The sequence below is a fragment of the Actinia tenebrosa genome, unplaced genomic scaffold (assembly GCF_029948245.1).
Source record: "Actinia tenebrosa isolate PJP-AT-01 unplaced genomic scaffold, QUT_ActTen_1.0 PGA_scaffold2__45_contigs__length_23673736, whole genome shotgun sequence".
NCBI lineage: Eukaryota > Metazoa > Cnidaria > Anthozoa > Actiniaria > Actiniidae > Actinia > Actinia tenebrosa.
In genome coordinates this window covers 6,273,409-6,290,649 of record NW_028292579.1, presented here as the reverse complement: position 1 = coordinate 6,290,649, position 17,241 = coordinate 6,273,409, and the positions used below count along the sequence as shown (strand labels likewise).

The window sequence follows — 17,241 nt, the reverse complement described above, 5'->3', positions numbered from 1 at the left end:
GTTAAAAAATAAGATTCCCTCCAGGCAATGAAGTTTTAAGAGTAAAATATCGAAACGTTTTGGCCAGATACTGTTGTCAGGTTGTTGTGATGTCATGCGTGACATCAATTCCTTTATTTGATCTTCTTCTACACAGTTTTTGAGTAAAAAGATGGACCAGCTTGGTTGAATTTGATTATTTTCAGACAAAATTTAAATTAACTAAAACAGATGGAACAGACTGATGGAAACCCGCTTTGGCAGATTTATGCAGTTGGCTGTGCCGGATGGCATTTGACATAAGCTTTCATTCCACCTACTTCAGTGGCCGGTTTGGCGGAGTATGATGACACAAACAAGTGCTAAGAGTAAGAAGTTGGCATTTTGAGATGCAAGCCACGGTCTCCTCAGCGATAATAAGTTTTGTCTAAATTCTGGTGTAGTTTCCAGCACTCTTCAGTGAGGCAACTGTGGCAACCAACCCCTCTGATACAACGCTAAAGGTCATTTGCACGACATACATGTGCTCTCGCGGTCATAACAGATAGTGTAGGACTGGGACCTGGGGTGGCTTGCCATTTCACTACTACAATGATGGCCTTTTGTCAGATATCAACCAAGGTAAGAAAGAATAAAACCGAATCGCATAGTTTCCGAGGTCCCTTGGAGACTCTTATCAACCTGGCACAGTGTTTGGCCACCGCAAGCCACCTCTCATCCTCCTTCATTGCGCTTGGTAAAACCAATGAAGACGACAAGTTTGATTAGGTTTTTTTTATTATTTGTAATTAAACCTGTTGTGTCAAAAGTGCACAAAAATTAACCCGAACCCAGAAAGGAAACACGCTTATATTTCTGTGATCCAAGGCTCTAGGCAACGCAGGTTTGGACAAAGGCTTTTCAAGTAAGTGAAGTTCCGTCCATTCAAAAGCAGCTTTCCAAACTGGTGATTGTGATTTAATACAAAACTCCTAACCTTTTTAGGATGTTGAGGTCGCAGAATGTCAACTAGAAATAATCTTACAAATCTCTTAAAACATCTCATAACATAACACGGACAGCCACGTATTTATCTCTAATGGGAGTTGGTTGACGTTGAGCGGTAAGCCGGCTATTAATCATGAGAAGTCAAGCGGAATTCCTCTGATTACTTTGGCATTTCCCCCTCGAACGACTATCCATCCATCCCTTTTTAATTAAATTAAAAAACAATTTTGGTCTAAATTTGCCAAAAGTCGAATGTATTTGATACGTGTCTTCAGTCTTCGGCTCATTGTGCATGTCGAGTATAAATAAAATAATTTATCTATCTAATAGTCGGTCGATAGGTATAAGCTACACATCTTTTACAGGTTGCAACATATCACCAACTTTATGGTCTTACCGCCGTTTGCATTGTTACGCGGCCTCCCCAGACAAAAATCGCGACGTGCACTTTTCAATAGACTGCCGCGAATCAAACACGTTGACGTCATTTACACGCGTGTGTGATTCAAAAGGCGCCAAAACTTGTCAATTGTTTACAAGTATTATGAGTCACACTCACCGGGCCTATCCGGGCCGATCCAAACGCGTGTAAATGACGTCAACGTGTTTGATTGACGGCAGTCTATTGCAAAGTGCACGTCACGATTTTTGTCTGGGGTGGCCGCGTAGCAATGCAAATGGCGGTAACGTCTGGCTATGCGGTTAAACTAACATTAATCACAGTTATATTTCAAGCTTTCTGAATCAAATGTGGTGTCAGGTCTTGTACTATCTCCTCCATCGTCGGCCTTTCTTCATGATTTTCTTTGGTACATCGGACAACGAAGTCTTTGACCACAGGATTAGCTACTAGAGTGAGTTGACTTTGAGTTTGATCTGGGACAGGAAGTTCCCGGATGGCCATCTCGCAGAGCAACAGTCCAAAGCTGTACACGTCGATCTGGAAACAAAACAAGCAATGATGTGTCATGTCTTAGGTCTAACTTTACTGGCATTTACATCTTGTCACTGATGCGCGAATCAGTTCTAATGTATATTTTCAGAGGATGCGGGCGTGCGGTGTATGCGTGTTCCGTAGGGCGAGATCATCACAAACATGTACCAACCATGCGCCGACTGATGTACATTAAACAGTACAGAGCAAATTTCTATGGGAAATGATGACACTCGACGAAAGATGAAGATCCCTACCTATTCAGAATATCTGGACAGGGTACCATTATGGCTATGACATCGTGAGGGATTCGTGAGCAATAAGATTATTTATATCCGTTGCGACGACTTTCCGGCGGACTGATAAAACGGTTGAAGATGCATGTACATCCCGCGCGTGCTCGGTACAAAACTTAAATGGTCAACAAGAGTAAGGAGAGACATCGTTGTGTGAGGAATACTTCGGCTTACAATCTTACCTTAGGTGTCTGCTGAACGGAGAACGCTTCAGGTGCTGAATAAATCACTGCTCCAGGATTCACTGTCCTACACTGTCTCATAAAATTCGCCGCCCCATAATCCGACACTTTGGCTCTCCATCGATCATCACGTTTCCATAGCAATACGTTAGCACTGCTGATGTCGCGGTGAATGATGGGAAATGGTTTGTTCAAATGAAGGTAGTTGAGTGCTCTAGCAACATCTAGAGCAATGGAGAAGACTTCAAGGTCATTTAAAGCTCTTGTTTCAAGAACTGCTCTTAGATTTGTGTCTAGTAATTCAGTTATGAATAGCGGGCTGCCATTGTCATTTGTGGCGCCTATAAACTGCAGCAAGCAAGGATGCCGGCAGCGTGACGCTATGCTCATTTCCCTTTCAAAGAGTCTTCGGTTGTGTGGCGATAGTATAAGGTCATGGATTTTTTTCACTGCTACCGAACAGCCGCGAAACGTTCCCTCGAATACCTGACCCCAGGCTCCCTTACCGACAGTCTTATTGGTCACGTGGATTTCGTCACGATCAATTATCCAATCACAGGGCTCAGTATCATCATGTTCCTCTTTGGTCGGGTTTGTCGGATTGCTCAGGTTGGTCGGACTGGCCGCTTCCAGCTCGTGAATACGGTATTCATAATACTGCTTATGTCGTTCGAAATCTTGTTCTTTCTGTGTAAGAGATCTCTGTGATTGTTCAAGTTGTTCCTGCAAAGCAGCTTTCCGACTGACTTCTTCCTCGAATTGTTCTTGAATCTGAGTAAGTTGTTGTTCTATATTAGTTCTTAGAGTTCTCTCTTCCAGCAAACGACGTTCAAATTCGTCCCATTCACGATTAAACGCTTTTCTTTGCTGCCTCTTGCTTTTCTGTTCTTCCAGTAGTTTCTCCTCTGCCTCTACTCTTGCCACTTGTTCCTGTTGGACCATCTTCTCTAAGTACATTATTTTCTCATTCTGAGCAGCTGCCTGTGATTCCAGTTTCATTTCCCATTCCATATTCTCTTGCTTCCATTTTGTCTCTTTTTCATGCAATTCAGTTTTCATTTTCATGAGCTGCTGTTGCAAATCATCAACAACACATTTCAGCTCAGCACCATCAGTACAAGGCTCAACCTTTTCAACTTCTTTGTTAGATTTCTCATCAAAATTATTCTCATTCAGTTTATCAATGGAATCTTCATCCACATTCTCGCAGTTGTCAGAGATTCCGTTATTTTGTGTTTCCTCAGAAGTTTTTAACTCGTTACACAAGTTTTTCTTCTTTGACTCTATACCGCACGTCTCATTTTTATTTGTATCTTTAACAGCAAGTTCTTTCGTTTCCTTAAGCAATAACTTTTCCTTTTCATCTTTACCTGCTTCCTTTTCTGGAAAAAAGTATAAAACACTGTGTTATGCACTGTGTGATATTAAATAATATCCTTCACGTGGCTTTTGACAAGGCAATTTCTTATTCCAAGTATTCCAGCTTTCTATTCAAATTATGGAGAATATTAATCATTTGCACATGTGGAATCTCTTTAGAACTTACAAAATAATGATAAATTGGATTGCATGCTACAAGAAAAGTAATCAATCTATGGTTCCCAATGCTTTGTAATCAACAAAACAAGTAGACATGTACTAGCCCTCTGCAATGTTCAATGACCCTTATGTTCTGCATGATTATTGTAAGAAAGAGCTTGTATTTTTTTATTTATTTTCCCATTTGCGTAAAATGATTTGAGATTCTTGAGGTCCAATGAAGTAAGGTGGATCAAGATAGCCAATGTGCAAGAGCATGAATCTCTATAGCACAAAGCATGATGGGAAACTGAGTACTTATGATTTTTCAGCTCCTCTAAAAATCCCTCTGACAATTTAACCTTGGACATTTTCTATGAAACTCATAAGTATTTTGACAGACAAAAATAACAGAGTAATTTTTTCTGATAATTCTATTGATTTCCTTGTTCTGATTTGTGTAGTACTCGGTTTCCCATCATGCTTTGTTCTAAAGATTTGTGCTCATGTACATTGGCTGTTAGAGTAGATGTGGGGAGAATTGGAGTAGATGGGAGGGGAGGGTTGGAGTAGATGGGGGGAGGGTTGGAGTAGATGGGGGGAGGGTTGGAATAGATGGGGGAAGGGTTGGAGTAGATGGAGGGGGGATGGTTGGAGTAGATGAGGGGGGAGGGTTGGAGTAGATGGGGGTTAGGGTTGGAGTAGATGGGGGGAGGGTTAGAGTAGATGAAGGGGGGGGGGGTTGGAGTAGATGGCGAGAATGGGATGTGGGAGGTTTCTCCATAAGATACCCTGGGTCTCCCAGCAACACTATATAGCTGTAGAAATGTCAAAATATACTTGTTTCTATAGCAACACAACAAATTGGTTATGTCTTGCAAATCAAAAAGGGAGCCCATACCTATTATGAGATCATCACAGCAACAAGTGGCACCATGGTACCAGCAGGGTGTCTCTGAAGAGGCACAACTGGTCCTGCTCATGGCAGAAGAGGCCATTTCCTTTTGTCCTCCCCTCCCTCCCCTTTCCCCCTTGGACCACCCTGTACAGCTACTAAACCTAGATGAGGCATCAAACCCAATATCACTTGAACTGACTCTCCCCTCTAGTATTTTGGACATAGGTAGCCCAATGTCACCTGAACTCACTCTCCTCTCCAGCATCTTGGACATAGGTAGCCCAATAATACCTGAACTCACTCTCCCCTCAGTATCTTGGACGTAGGTAGCCCAATATCACCTGAACTCACTCTCCCCTCCAGTTTCTTGGACATAGGTAGTCCAATTAAAAAAATTAATCGTTATATGCTTTACCCCCTGCCCCCTTTCTCTGAATTTCTTAGGCCTGTTACTAAAAGATATGCAAGATCTGCTTTAGTTATGATACAATGTGGTAGCAGATACCTACCAGGAAGTGAGGTGCTACCACAACAAAGCTTGTCCAAAGCAACAAATAAACCACTACCAGGTGAACAAGTAAAATATCTCTTGCATTGAATTGTACCATCACATGTGCCCTGCCATCTATAACGCTGATCCTAGAGACAATTCAATGAGCAACATTATTATAGCAAATGGGGATTCCAATCAGCAGTATTTTTTCTACTGTATCTCATAGAGTTTTTGATGTAGTCCCAGTCAAATTGCTCACCAAAACTGCTACAAAACAAACAAAAAAAAAAAAAAGAAACTGCTATTGTTTTTTGACCCCAAAGTTGTCTCTCCATATGATTTTAAAATGTTGTCAGATTTTGATAGAGTATATCTAACAATGAAACATTCAAACACATGGGAGGACCACAGTAATGCTACACACATACAATACCACTTGCATAGTGAAAGTCCTAGAGTTGGAGAGGTGAGCAAAGATATGCAAAATCCACAGGAACCCCAATGATGTATGTAGTCAAAACTACCACTCAATTAATCACAAGATACTTTAAGGAATAGAGTCCTTGTAGTCCATCAGAATACAGCTCAATTTAGAGAACATAACAATAGGTTTCCAATTCTCATAAAATTGAAATTTTTATTCATTTTTTTTGCCATCCAAATTGAGCTGCCATTTTCTTATAAATTCAATGTTCACTACAGACATTTTAAATTCTCCTCACCAAAATTTGCATGGCGCCAAGGCATCATCAGAAACAAATTATCGTATTTTTAATAAATTCGTTCACATAAAACCATATATAAATATTCAACCTTTCAATAACTCATTTGTGCAAAACCATAAAAGCTTACCAATATTTCCACACCATACATTGTCCCATCATATGATGATACTGGTCCTTTATACCTCACTATTGCTGAAACGTCTTTCTTAATGTCCTTTATCCTTACAGATACCTTAGTACCTTCCTCTAGGCTGCAGCCCACAGCCAAACATCCTTCTTCTACGATTCTGCATCTTTCTAAGTAAGAGTTCACCGCAAGTAACAGTTGAGTTTCATCGTACGTTAACCATTTCAGATCCTCACGATTGCACTCAACGTGATGGAAAATCTGTTTAACACCTCGAAGAGCAATTTTATTCGTGTCTTCGGGTTGTTCTTCTGGTTTTCGAGCCTCTAGAAGCTCTCCTCTCAGAGCTAACATCTCAGACGGTGGGACGTCCTCAGATGTGTAAACATAACTTGAAAGCATTCCCCACCACGATGAACCACTCGAAAACTCAGGATTCTCGACATCTTTTAATAGCAGATAATATCCTGTCCTGGAATCCATTATCTAATTAGATTCTCTTCTCGATCCTTCATAAGTGAAGCTTTTTTAATTGCGATCTATTAAATAGACGATCGATAACACTTGCCACGCCTTGATTGGGTTTTCAGTATTCCAAAATAACACCGAATTCTCCAGGTGTTGACTCTCCTATTATGTCGTAGAGATAAAACTTGACGGCCACTGGGCTACAATAATTTTTCAACGCATTTCCTTTGATATTTAAGTCAGATTTTCCTTTAACGAATTATCAGTCTTCCTTCCGCTTCCGCCATTTTGTGGGCATTCTGTGCCAACAGGTTAGACGAGTAAGCCTGGGCCCAAAACCTTTTTTTGACTCGTACTCAGGCTTTTGTATTTACTCGTCCAATATGGCGGCGTAAGAGAGATGAATGAAGACGCGTGTCAACGATTTTTAAACAATTTTATTAGAAATTCTACCCTTACTGAGTAAGTATTGTTTGCATTCGATGCATTTATATGTGTGTTATGTCATGGCATCGACTGCTGTTTATTTTATTTATCCTTTGTATGAAAAACAGTGGAATTCCAAGACTATTTGATCACAGCTCGTACGAGCACGTACTATATTTTATAGTAAGCTTAACTTACTTCTCATTATAAATTTATTTACTTGCAAAATAAACGAATATTTAGCTTAATGTTTCTTATTAGTAGTAGATATAATGAGCATGGAAAAGGTAGCACCTAGAAAGTACTCTAGTGGCCTCATTAAGAGTTTTTCGATAGAGATACAGTAGATCTGAGTTAGAGGCAAAGTATTTAAACCCAATGTATCAAAACGATTCCTATCCTCTTGAAATGGAATTATATATTTTTTGTCCTGATTCGAATTAGTGCAAGGGATCTATAGAGCATTTTCACTCACCCGACAAGGGCTAAATTGCAGAATACCCCACCATTCATATGTCTCTGCTTGTAGCCACTGTGTAGCCCTGTAGCAGCGTAGCCACTTCGTAGTTATACCTCGTTCTATTAAAACACAGGAAGCCTGACGCATTAATTTTGACTGCATAGTCATGTAGCCGCGTAGCCACTTCATAGTTATACCTCGTTCTACTAAGACACAGGTAGCCTGACACATTAATTTTGACTGCGTAGCCGCGTAGCCACTTCATAGTTACAAATGCCTTCCTGTGGCGGGGTATTCTGCAGTCGCTCCATGAGAAGGCCTTAATATTAGTGTGACAAACAATTTAAACTTTCTGCACAGTGTTTGGATAAAAATAGAGTTCAATGAATTAAAACAACAATTATCACAGCCTACCATCAAAACATAGTTAATAGAGGGGAATGGTTAGGAAACCTATTGTTATCAGGTCTTTGTTCACTTGTGAGGTTGAACTGGTCTTGACGGTGCACAATGTTTGATTTATGCTCATCCGAAAATGCAAAGTAAGTAAACATAAACTTTGCCTATGGGTTTGTTGTAAGGAATATTCAAATATCTCTTATAAATATTTAAATATTTTGAACTAGCAGCAAAAAGAAATATTTTGGTCTGTTCACTCAACCATTGCCAACAATGGTAAAACAATGGTAAAACAAAGGATTGTGCATGGTCATGCTTGAAAAAAGTGAACAAAGACCTATAACAATAGGGTTTCCTAACCATTCCCCTCTATTAACTATGGTCAAAATTATTCATTGTACCAAAAAAAGTTGTCTTGAAAATTCTTTTTTAATTTCAAACCCTGTTTAGAGTTATTGCAAAATCAGGTCATCTACACCATGACTTCAAATTTGCCTTATAATTTCCATGTCTTACGGAATCTGCTTTAATCTAATCATTATATTTGATGGTTATTTTCAATGTATTTCTTTCAGATGATGCAGTAAAAGACATAAGATGCCTAGAGCTAATAGAAATAATCATGATCAAGGTCATCCAAGGACTCAAAGACCTGGAAGGCATGGGATTGTAACACCACCAAATTCAAACATGTCTCACAATAGAACCTCTGAAAACACTCCAATCACCCATGCTTCACCGACAGTTAACCTGACTAATTCAACTCTAACAGAAACACAAGCACCAAAGATTATTCCACTTCTTGTTGGAGCTACCACTGGTATTGCTAACAGTACTTCTTCAACAAAAGAGCTGGCACAAAATGCTTCAGCAATCAATGATATTCATAATCAGTCAGAAAACGTCAGTTTGATTCCAGGTTTCGAAAGTGAAGTTATCGGGAATCCCAGCAGTGTCATTGGTCATTCTTCTTTTCTCTCATCATCAGTTGCCAACGAGGAGCCAAATAATCCTCATGGTAAAGTAAATAAAAACTTCAACAGAGCAGTTAACTTTCCTAGTTTGTTTTCAACATTGGGAAAGAAAGCTGAAGCCATGCCAATCATGCATTCTTCAAACTTTTCACCTCCTTGGATACAGACATTTGAAAAAGCAGGTCTCTTAAAAGCAATTGCTTCTGAAGGCTTACCAGGTAAGAGAAATGGCTTTTCATAATGTGTTGAGTAAAAGGAAAAAAGGGTTATGAATTTTAGAATTGAGTTGTATGTTACACTGTTTGTATTATAGTTTCATATATAGATTCTTATTAGGCCATCTCTCCCCTCACCTCCCCCACTAAGTCAAGTCATGCTTTTTTTTGTCTTGGATATGCAGGTAAGGCATGCCCTTTCTATATTATGGCACCTTAAATGTGCCAACATCCAGCTCCTAACGTGTAGATATTTTACTTCTACTGGTAGTGTATTTTCATTGTACTGTATTTTTCAAAGCATTTATTAAACCTCTCAAGGAGCTTTTTAGACAATGTTATAACCCAACATTTTGCTGAGCCTTTTATACTCTAATACATGAATGAAGTGGCCATATAACAGTCAGGTTATATGGTATACTCCTTTTGATAGAAGCACTATAATCATAGAGTGCTGGATGTTACAAAAACCATGTTTTGTAGAGCAAAACAATATAAATTTTCTCCTTGGGGAAAATATCTCTTGTCATGCAAAAACATTGCATTGGTTCTGCCCTTAAACATGGCTGTTGTGAAACTATTCTATTGATAGGCCATGAAAATCTAGCCTGTGTACAGCCGCTTCCCACCCCTCCCCCCCTTCGGGAAAAAAACGAGGAGGGAGCGTTTTTTCCCCGAAGGGGGGGAGGGGTGGGAAGCAGCTGTACACAGGCTATGAAAATCAAGTCATATGATATGGTTGTACAGTATCTAATATGCAAAGTTTTACTTTTTTTTGCATTCCTTTAGAAGATTGTTCTAAAGATTCCAATACTGAAATGAAAAAATTAAGAGAGGAACTCATCCGAGAAAAAGCGGCAAGAATTATATTGGAACAGCAAATGAATCAAGAAAGACAGCAACGAGAAAGAGTAGAACAAGAACTTGAAAACATGAGGACTGTAAACCAAGAGCTTGAACAAAGTCTTCAAGCAAGTGAACAACAGAGAAATGAACTGCAAGCTACACTATCTACTGCACAACAAGCTCTTGAAGAGTATCACAGTTCCAGTAGTTCTTCTGATTGGGTATTGCGTCGGGATGAGATTGTGGTCTCTGATAAGGTGATCGGTGTAGGAGGGTGGGGTAAGGTGATGGAAGGGGCATTTCGTGGATGTAAAGTTGCGGTGAAGCAAATTCATGAGCTTATTCTCTCGCCTCACAACAGGAGGCTTTTTGAGCGAGAGATGAGCATAGCTTCCAGATGTCGTCACCCTTGTCTTCTTCAGTTTATTGGTGCAACCAACGACGACCAAAGTCCTTTGTTTGTAACAGAGCTATTGGACACGAGTCTAAGAGCAATATTACATGAACGTGCATTAGAGGCCATGGAAATCACAACTATGGGACTCGATGTGTCCAAAGCATTAAACTACTTACACCTCAACCACCCTGCTCCTATTATCCATCGGGACATTAGCAGTGCTAATGTGTTGCTATGGAAACATGGTACTCATTGGCGAGGGAAAGTGTCGGATTATGGTACGGCAAATTTTATGCAATACTCCATGACGGTCAGTCCTGGTGCTGTGGTTTACTCGGCTCCTGAGGCACAGACATCCCGACAGTCACCAAAGGTACTTGTTGTATTCCAGTATTGATGTAGCAAGGTTAACTCCCTGTATTAATGGACTAAAGTTGGTAACAAATTTAAGGTGTTTTTGAATAAATGGATGAATAGATGGATGACTGACTGACTGACTGACCAACCGACCATGACACTGAAAGACAGACAAAGAAGATAATTGAGTGAGTGATTGATTGATGGGTAGAAGGATGACAGTACTACTGATTACTTCTTCCTCATTGACTGAGATATCTCCTTGTTGATAAATGAATGGAGTAGTGATGTTGCGGCCCATAATGTCTTATCAAATTTATTGTTTCTACTTTTCAGGTTGACGCATACAGTTTTGGAGTGTTGTTATGTGAGATGAACATTCGTGAGTTCCCAGACACGACATACAGAAATGAACAAGTTGCCATGGTTACCAATCATTTTTTCAGGGACCTTATAAGGAGATGCTTGCAGCACGACCCTGAAAAACGTCCTGATATGACACAAATTATTAATCTGCTGGAGAATCAAAAATTCTAATTAGTGATATTTTAAAGAGCTATTTCAAAAAAGACTGTCTCATGAATACTAAGGGGGCTTTTATATCTATTAGCACATTGGCAAAATTGTGAAAATGAAAGCCCCCTAAGTAAAAAGAAAAATATTTTAGTTGGGGAGTCACCCTAGAGGGAAATGTCAAATGTAAGGTTTTCGGAAAGACTATTCCCTCAATCGATTTTAGGCATTCACATCAGGATTGCAGTAAAGTGCATTGGTACCTCCCTATGAACCCCCCTTAGACTTGCTCCTGTGCATAGTGAATTGCAAATCAAGGCATCACGGGTATTTCAAACTCTTGAAAACCAGGCTAATATTATGAGTGAGCTAGCTTATATATATATATATTTAAAAAAACGTACGAAATACCTAGCTATCCAAGTTATTAACTCTTGATAATAATATTTGCATGCTCCTTGCACAAATAAAACGAAGACAAAGGACTAGCGTCCGAAACGTCAGTAAGTTTTTTCATCTTTTCACGGTGTATAATTTACCTTTTCATCATTACAAATAAAATTGCATTAATATAGAAAAATTCAATAGTATTTTGACTATTCTCATTACTATTATATCTTAAATGGATGGACCAGTGATTGCATCTGAGGTTCTAAAGATTTCCCACATGCAGTAAAACGTCTACCCTCCCCTCAAAGGCTTTTTCTGACCTGCGTTCTGGCATTAGGTCGGGAGAGAAAATCCAGTGTGCTGCTCAGCCCTGTGTAGACGAAGAAAAATGCGCAGATTATATCTTGAAGGCATTTTCTGACCTCCGTTCTGGCATTAGGTCGGGAGAGAAAATCCAGTCTGCTGCTCAGCCCTGTGTAGACGAAGGAAAATGCGCAGATTATATCTTGAAATAATTAGTAAAATGCTGCTTGCGATATACCAACGCAGTCTTGACACGGCAAGTAACAAGCCAAAACAATTATATTGCTCAAGAATTTACTCTTCATTCAATTAGATACTGCACTAGTCTATTGACCCTGCAGTAACTGCTCTATTGACCCTGCAGGAACTGCGCTATTGACTGTACAGTAACTGCTCTATTGACTGTACAGTAACTGCGCTATTGACTGTACAGTAACTGCTCTATTGACTGTACAGTAGCTGCTCTATTGACTGTACAGTAACTGCGCTATTGACTGTACAGTAACTGCGCTATTGACTTTACAGTAACTGCTCTATTGACTGTACAGTAACTGCGCTATTGACTCTACAGTAACTGCTCTATTGACTGTACAGTAACTGCGCTATTAACCCTACAGTAACTGTGCTATTGACTGTACAGTAACTGCTCTAATTACTGTACAGTAACTGCTCTATTGACTGTACAGTAACTGCTCTATTGACTGTACAGTAACTGCTCTATTGACTGTACAGTAACTGCTCTATTGACTGTACAGTAACTGCGCTATTGACTTTACAGTAACTGCGCTATTGACTTTACAGTAACTGCTCTATTGACTGTACAGTAACTGCGCTATTGACTCTACAGTAACTGCGCTAATGACTGTACAGTAACTGCTCTATTGACTGTACAGTAACTGCGCTGCTGCATTGGTATGCATCATCCATGGCTGCTGGTAAAGTTGCGTGTGTGATAGCCTTAGCTTCGTACAAGTGAATGACATGAATTTTGTCATTAGGATAGGAAGGTCGAACGCCTCCTCCTAAAATTAATTTTTCTATTTGACACGAATAGTCAAAAATGAAAAGGAAATTATCAGTTAGTTCCATGAATGCCGAAATAGCAGAAAATCCCTGCGTGACTCGAGGGTTTATTTTCAAAAATATACCAAAAAAACAGTAAGATTTTTCGTTTACATAATTTTTTTCCAGGTGTTGATAAACGTGATACATCATTCCCCTCTCTTGGATTATCGCTATAACGCAGGCCACTGTGCACAATAATATTTCGACAGAAGTCCATGGCATAACAAACTCCACCCACCTGTGTTGGGAAACTAGTCCAGGATTCGAGCCCGAGACGCAAGAGGAGTGGAGCGATTGTATTACAAGCTCCGGCTTATGACCGCAGCAGTACTATTGAACCCCCCTTTCATTGAGAGATCTTGCGATCTTGGAACCTCCCTTCTTTTAAAAAAAATCCTTGATCCACCACTCGCGGTTTTCTAAACTAACTGAAATAGCATGAACTGATAAGACTGTTCACTTGAGCACATTTGAATTGATTGAACTAGCTTGTAGGCCTAGTTGCTAAAAATAATAGATGCTTTTGCTTTTGATAATGAGTGCCATTAAACTAATGGCCTTAAAGATTCGCAGAAGAGTAAAGCACTTTTGGATCTCTTTACTTTTTCTAGACAATTGTTTTAAAATTTACCAGAAATGTTCAAGAATTTTACATGTTTTATTCTGAAGAAAAATAGAAAGAAAGAAGAAGAAAGGCAAGTGAAATCTACCAGGCCGTATCCTTGGTGACAAATGCACGTGACCCATAATACCCTTCGGTCATCATACTAACGAGAAAAACATGGCGGACGTTCAAAGGTGTGAAATGTGGAAATATCGCTGTTTGAACGGTAAGAACTGTTGGAAACCACTACATGGACCTTGAAATATCATGTTTATGTGTTTCTTCGAATATTGCAGTGGTTTATTTCGACATTTCGCCCGCATTTTTATGTAAATGGCGAAGGACTGTTTTGAAGCACGGTGAACCCACGTGCCCGAAAAAAACTTCTCAAAATTTCTATTTCTGGTGATTAAGTCGTCGTTTCTTTTCTTAAATAGTTAGATTATAATATTCTTCATAGAAGTTATTCGTTTTCATGTGATTTTAAGAAGTTTGATGTAGTACAGAAAGTACTATGAAAAACATGCTCGACTGCAGGACTCCCCCACCCCTCCCCACTAACAAAACGAACCAAAACAAACAAATAAACATGGAATAAAGTGGGATTCATAATATTTAAATTTAGCTGTCAAACATGATTTATATGTTATTTCAATTTCAATTTTTGTCTCCCAAATTATTTTAAAAACAGCTGATTGTTATTGAATCAATTTACTGAGTGTTTGGGTACCTTGCTTAGCCATTGAGGGAGGAATATCTTTTAGAGTATTCAGAAGGGAGCCTGGGATGAGTCACATGGTTTGCACAGCTGTTCGAGTGTATCCAGTCATGTTATTATGTCAAAAAGGAAAAGAACACATTGCCACCAAAGAATATGATTCCCATCTACAATTCATGGAAAATCTATGTGTTGCTTTATTGTTACTACAGTTACATGTCCCCCTAAATTTAAATTTGTCCCTTTTTATAATTGTCTGAGGGCAATCTGTCCCTGATGGCCAAATTTTCTGCTCAAACCCTGTCTTTACCTTCACCATAATGTTTTCCCATTCCAGGCTACATGAAATACCCTTGAAAGTAAGATTCTTTCTTTGAGTGGTATCCATACTGATGTGTGTTGTTCTTGTGCACAAGAGTTAAACAAAGAAATGGTACTCTAGGGAGTTACATGTGGTCTAAAATGGGCAAAAAATAGGCCCAAGGTAGAGGTGTACCTTATTTCTACATGATGTGAAAACTGTAAAAAAATGAACAAATGTTTCTTTCTTTCTTGTTCTTTAGATAAAAAGCAATTGGTGGATGATCAGGGTTGACTTGTAGATACTGTGAATAAATATGTCTTTGCTGGTATGTTACAATTGCATTACAGAAAAGGATTTGGAGTGATATCCCATGGGGTTCACAACAGATACCTTTTCATTTGCCAAATGTCTTGATATGTACATCGCAAGAGTGCCTTTGAGTAATCCATAAGTGCTGGTATGTTAAAAGAGCATGAAATCAGGAAAGCATGTAGATTGATAATGATTACAAAGATCTTTTTTTGTTTTCCAAATGTTTTGATATGTACATCACAAGAGAACCTGTGAGTAATCCATATTTGCTGGTATGTTACAAATGCATTACATCTGTAGCATTTAGACCAGGAAGGCATTTGCATAGTTAATAATAGAAGTATACCTAAACAGAAACCTGTTTAATTGCTTTATGTATATTAACATCACAAAAAACCTGAACAGGAGAGAATTGATGATCACATTATCAGATTTTTACATGTACAAGATACTGACAAATACTAATAATTCTAAAAAATTTTCTATTTTGTCATAAGCCATTTTTGACAATATAAATTGGCACTATCCCATTTAAAGCTAATAGTAAACATAATGGAATCAAAATATAAGGAATATAAGGAAAATAAATTTTGAATTTGCGTCATCAACGATTGGATGGTAAAAAATGTGGTTCAATTAAAAGGTCTCATTCAATTTTAACATTATTTTTGACTTCAGTTTGTTGATGGGTTAATGCTGTTGCTTGCCAAATCAAAGCCTTCAAATTTTATTGATACCCAGAAACCGGCTTTTGGGTTTATCGTAAGGGCATCATGGCTAACTCAAATGCTAATGGTATCCAACAAAACAGGTTTGAATGTCTTACTCCATAAAAGTCTGCCCATTGCAATTTCCAGTTTGTTTCACTCTCAGAGTACTTGTTATGTTACTTGTTTTGTGATGTAGCCTCCTTGTTGGGCATAGTCTTACTTTAATGCAAGTAATTTACTTTAAAAATTTAAATCATAACTCAGGCACATAAAAACAGCTTACAAATCATGACTAGTCAAAGTATCCTTTAAGCATATTGTAATCCAGTTGTCAACCACAGCAAACCTCACAAACAAGAAAGGATAAAAAAGGTTTAAACACACTTCTATCGTTATTAAAGGAATTCATGGTTCTTTCATCAAACTAGGAAAATTCTTTAGTTTTCTCACTCAGGGTGATAAGTGATTTGTTTTGTTTTGTCTTGTTTTTTTTTTTTTTTTGCATCTTATTTGCTTTGAAATTAAACCAAAAGGTAGCCATGTATGACTATAGTCTTTTTGCTATTTCTCATAAAAAGAATTTTTTGCACCTGTCATATGTCATCCCTAACAAAAAATGTAACATTTTCTCCAATTTTTGATCACATAAAATTTTATGCATTGTAAGTATTATTTTCATTTGAAAATGTAAAGATTTTGTATAACTATGGATCTTTGTACAATGCTGTTATTGAATACCTTTTTTGTTTCCTCTGAAAATACTCATAAATTTCTTTACAAAATAGTCACATTATAGTGAAAAATTTTTGGTTTAGGCTTATCTAGAATATGATGAGATCTCAATTTTTGTTCTGCATACCAAAATAATAATTTCTAATCCAAAAGTTTATAATTTATTATTTTTAGATGTCAGATTGTTTGCTTAATCAAAACCGTCTCTTAAGACACTGTTTGTCTTAATTTAAGGGTAAATAAACTACAGGTAATATTTACTAATACAGGACATTGGGAGGCAGTGTAGTTTCATCCTGCTTCAGTTTATCATCAAGATGTACCATCTTGAATACAGCGATTTTAGACTTAAAATGCTAAAGAGTTATTATATGCTTATTTGTTTGGTTTTGTGTTTTTTAGGGGATGTCAAAAGAGTGAACAACAGCCAAGAGGCATGAATTTACAAGTATATAATTATACAGCTAAGCAACTATTAATTATAAACTGTGAACATTAATTATGTGCAACACAAAACCACTTACATATTTAGCCAATAGAATTGATATTACTTTGTGGTTTCATTGGTACTAGATAATACCAATTAGTATAATGTTGTATGCCTTTTATTGCTGTTAAGCTGTTAGTAGTGGGAAGCCAGGGTGGTGAACCTCTGAGAGCACTTGCCTCTCACCAATGCAACCTGGGTTTGTTTCTCGGACTCGTCGTACATGAGTAGAGTTGTCTGTTGGTTTTCTCCTGTGCTTCAAGGGTTTTTCTGGGTTCTCCAGTTTTCCTCCCTCCACAAAAAATCAACGTCTAAATCCTAATTCGATCTAGAAAGGGCCTAGATGAAAATTACTTTGTGTAATTCTAGTTACCCTATCAAATTGTGTAGTAGTTTAATAGACCATTTTCTCAAGATTGCGT

At 38.3% G+C, this 17,241-nt stretch overlaps 2 protein-coding genes and 2 long non-coding RNA genes across 5 annotated transcripts in view; 2 read left to right on the top strand and 2 right to left on the bottom strand.

Annotated features, from left to right (window-relative positions):
• Nucleotides 1–738: 738 nt before the first annotated feature.
• Nucleotides 739–6,930, bottom strand: LOC116300982 (uncharacterized). Its single transcript, XM_031709970.2, has 4 exons — nucleotides 6,140–6,930; nucleotides 5,304–5,433; nucleotides 2,379–3,760; nucleotides 739–1,906 (listed from the first exon to the last, which is right to left on the bottom strand). The coding sequence occupies exons 1-4, from the start codon at nucleotides 6,620–6,622 to the stop codon at nucleotides 1,697–1,699; spliced, it is 2,205 nt and encodes a 734-aa protein (XP_031565830.2). The 5' UTR covers nucleotides 6,623–6,930; the 3' UTR covers nucleotides 739–1,696.
• Nucleotides 6,931–6,987: 57 nt separating this feature from the next.
• Nucleotides 6,988–11,779, top strand: LOC116300983 (uncharacterized). Its single transcript, XM_031709971.1, has 4 exons — nucleotides 6,988–7,069; nucleotides 8,468–9,084; nucleotides 9,871–10,697; nucleotides 11,018–11,779. Exons 2-4 carry the CDS (start codon nucleotides 8,490–8,492, stop codon nucleotides 11,216–11,218), a joined length of 1,623 nt encoding a protein of 540 aa, XP_031565831.1. The 5' UTR covers nucleotides 6,988–7,069; nucleotides 8,468–8,489; the 3' UTR covers nucleotides 11,219–11,779.
• A 1,947-nt stretch (nucleotides 11,780–13,726) lies between these two features.
• Nucleotides 13,727–17,241, top strand: part of LOC116300986 (uncharacterized) — a 25,867-nt gene continuing 22,352 nt past the window's right edge. The window contains exons 1-2 of the long non-coding RNA XR_004197673.2: nucleotides 13,727–13,782; nucleotides 14,838–14,903. This is a non-coding gene — a long non-coding RNA (uncharacterized LOC116300986). The remainder of the gene's footprint in view (nucleotides 13,783–14,837; nucleotides 14,904–17,241) is intronic.
• Nucleotides 15,539–17,241, bottom strand: part of LOC116300985 (uncharacterized) — a 22,752-nt gene continuing 21,049 nt past the window's right edge. For both annotated transcript variants that reach the window (XR_004197672.2, XR_004197671.2), the window contains exon 3: nucleotides 15,539–15,946. This is a non-coding gene — a long non-coding RNA (uncharacterized LOC116300985). The remainder of the gene's footprint in view (nucleotides 15,947–17,241) is intronic.

Excerpts from the sequence above, each read along its gene's own strand:
- LOC116300982 (XM_031709970.2), bottom strand. The coding sequence starts at position 6,622 with ATGGATTCCAGGACAGGATATTATCTGCTATTAAAAGATGTCGAGAAT. Across the intron at positions 5,434-6,139 it reads TGTATGGTGTGGAAATATTG|GATCAGCGTTATAGATGGCA; the intron begins GTAAGCTTTTAT and ends AATTGTCTCTAG. Across the intron at positions 1,907-2,378 it reads CCGTTCAGCAGACACCTAAG|ATCGACGTGTACAGCTTTGG; the intron begins GTAAGATTGTAA and ends TTTTGTTTCCAG.
- LOC116300983 (XM_031709971.1), top strand. The coding sequence starts at position 8,490 with ATGCCTAGAGCTAATAGAAATAATCATGATCAAGGTCATCCAAGGACT. Across the intron at positions 9,085-9,870 it reads TGCTTCTGAAGGCTTACCAG|AAGATTGTTCTAAAGATTCC; the intron begins GTAAGAGAAATG and ends GCATTCCTTTAG. Across the intron at positions 10,698-11,017 it reads CATCCCGACAGTCACCAAAG|GTTGACGCATACAGTTTTGG; the intron begins GTACTTGTTGTA and ends TCTACTTTTCAG.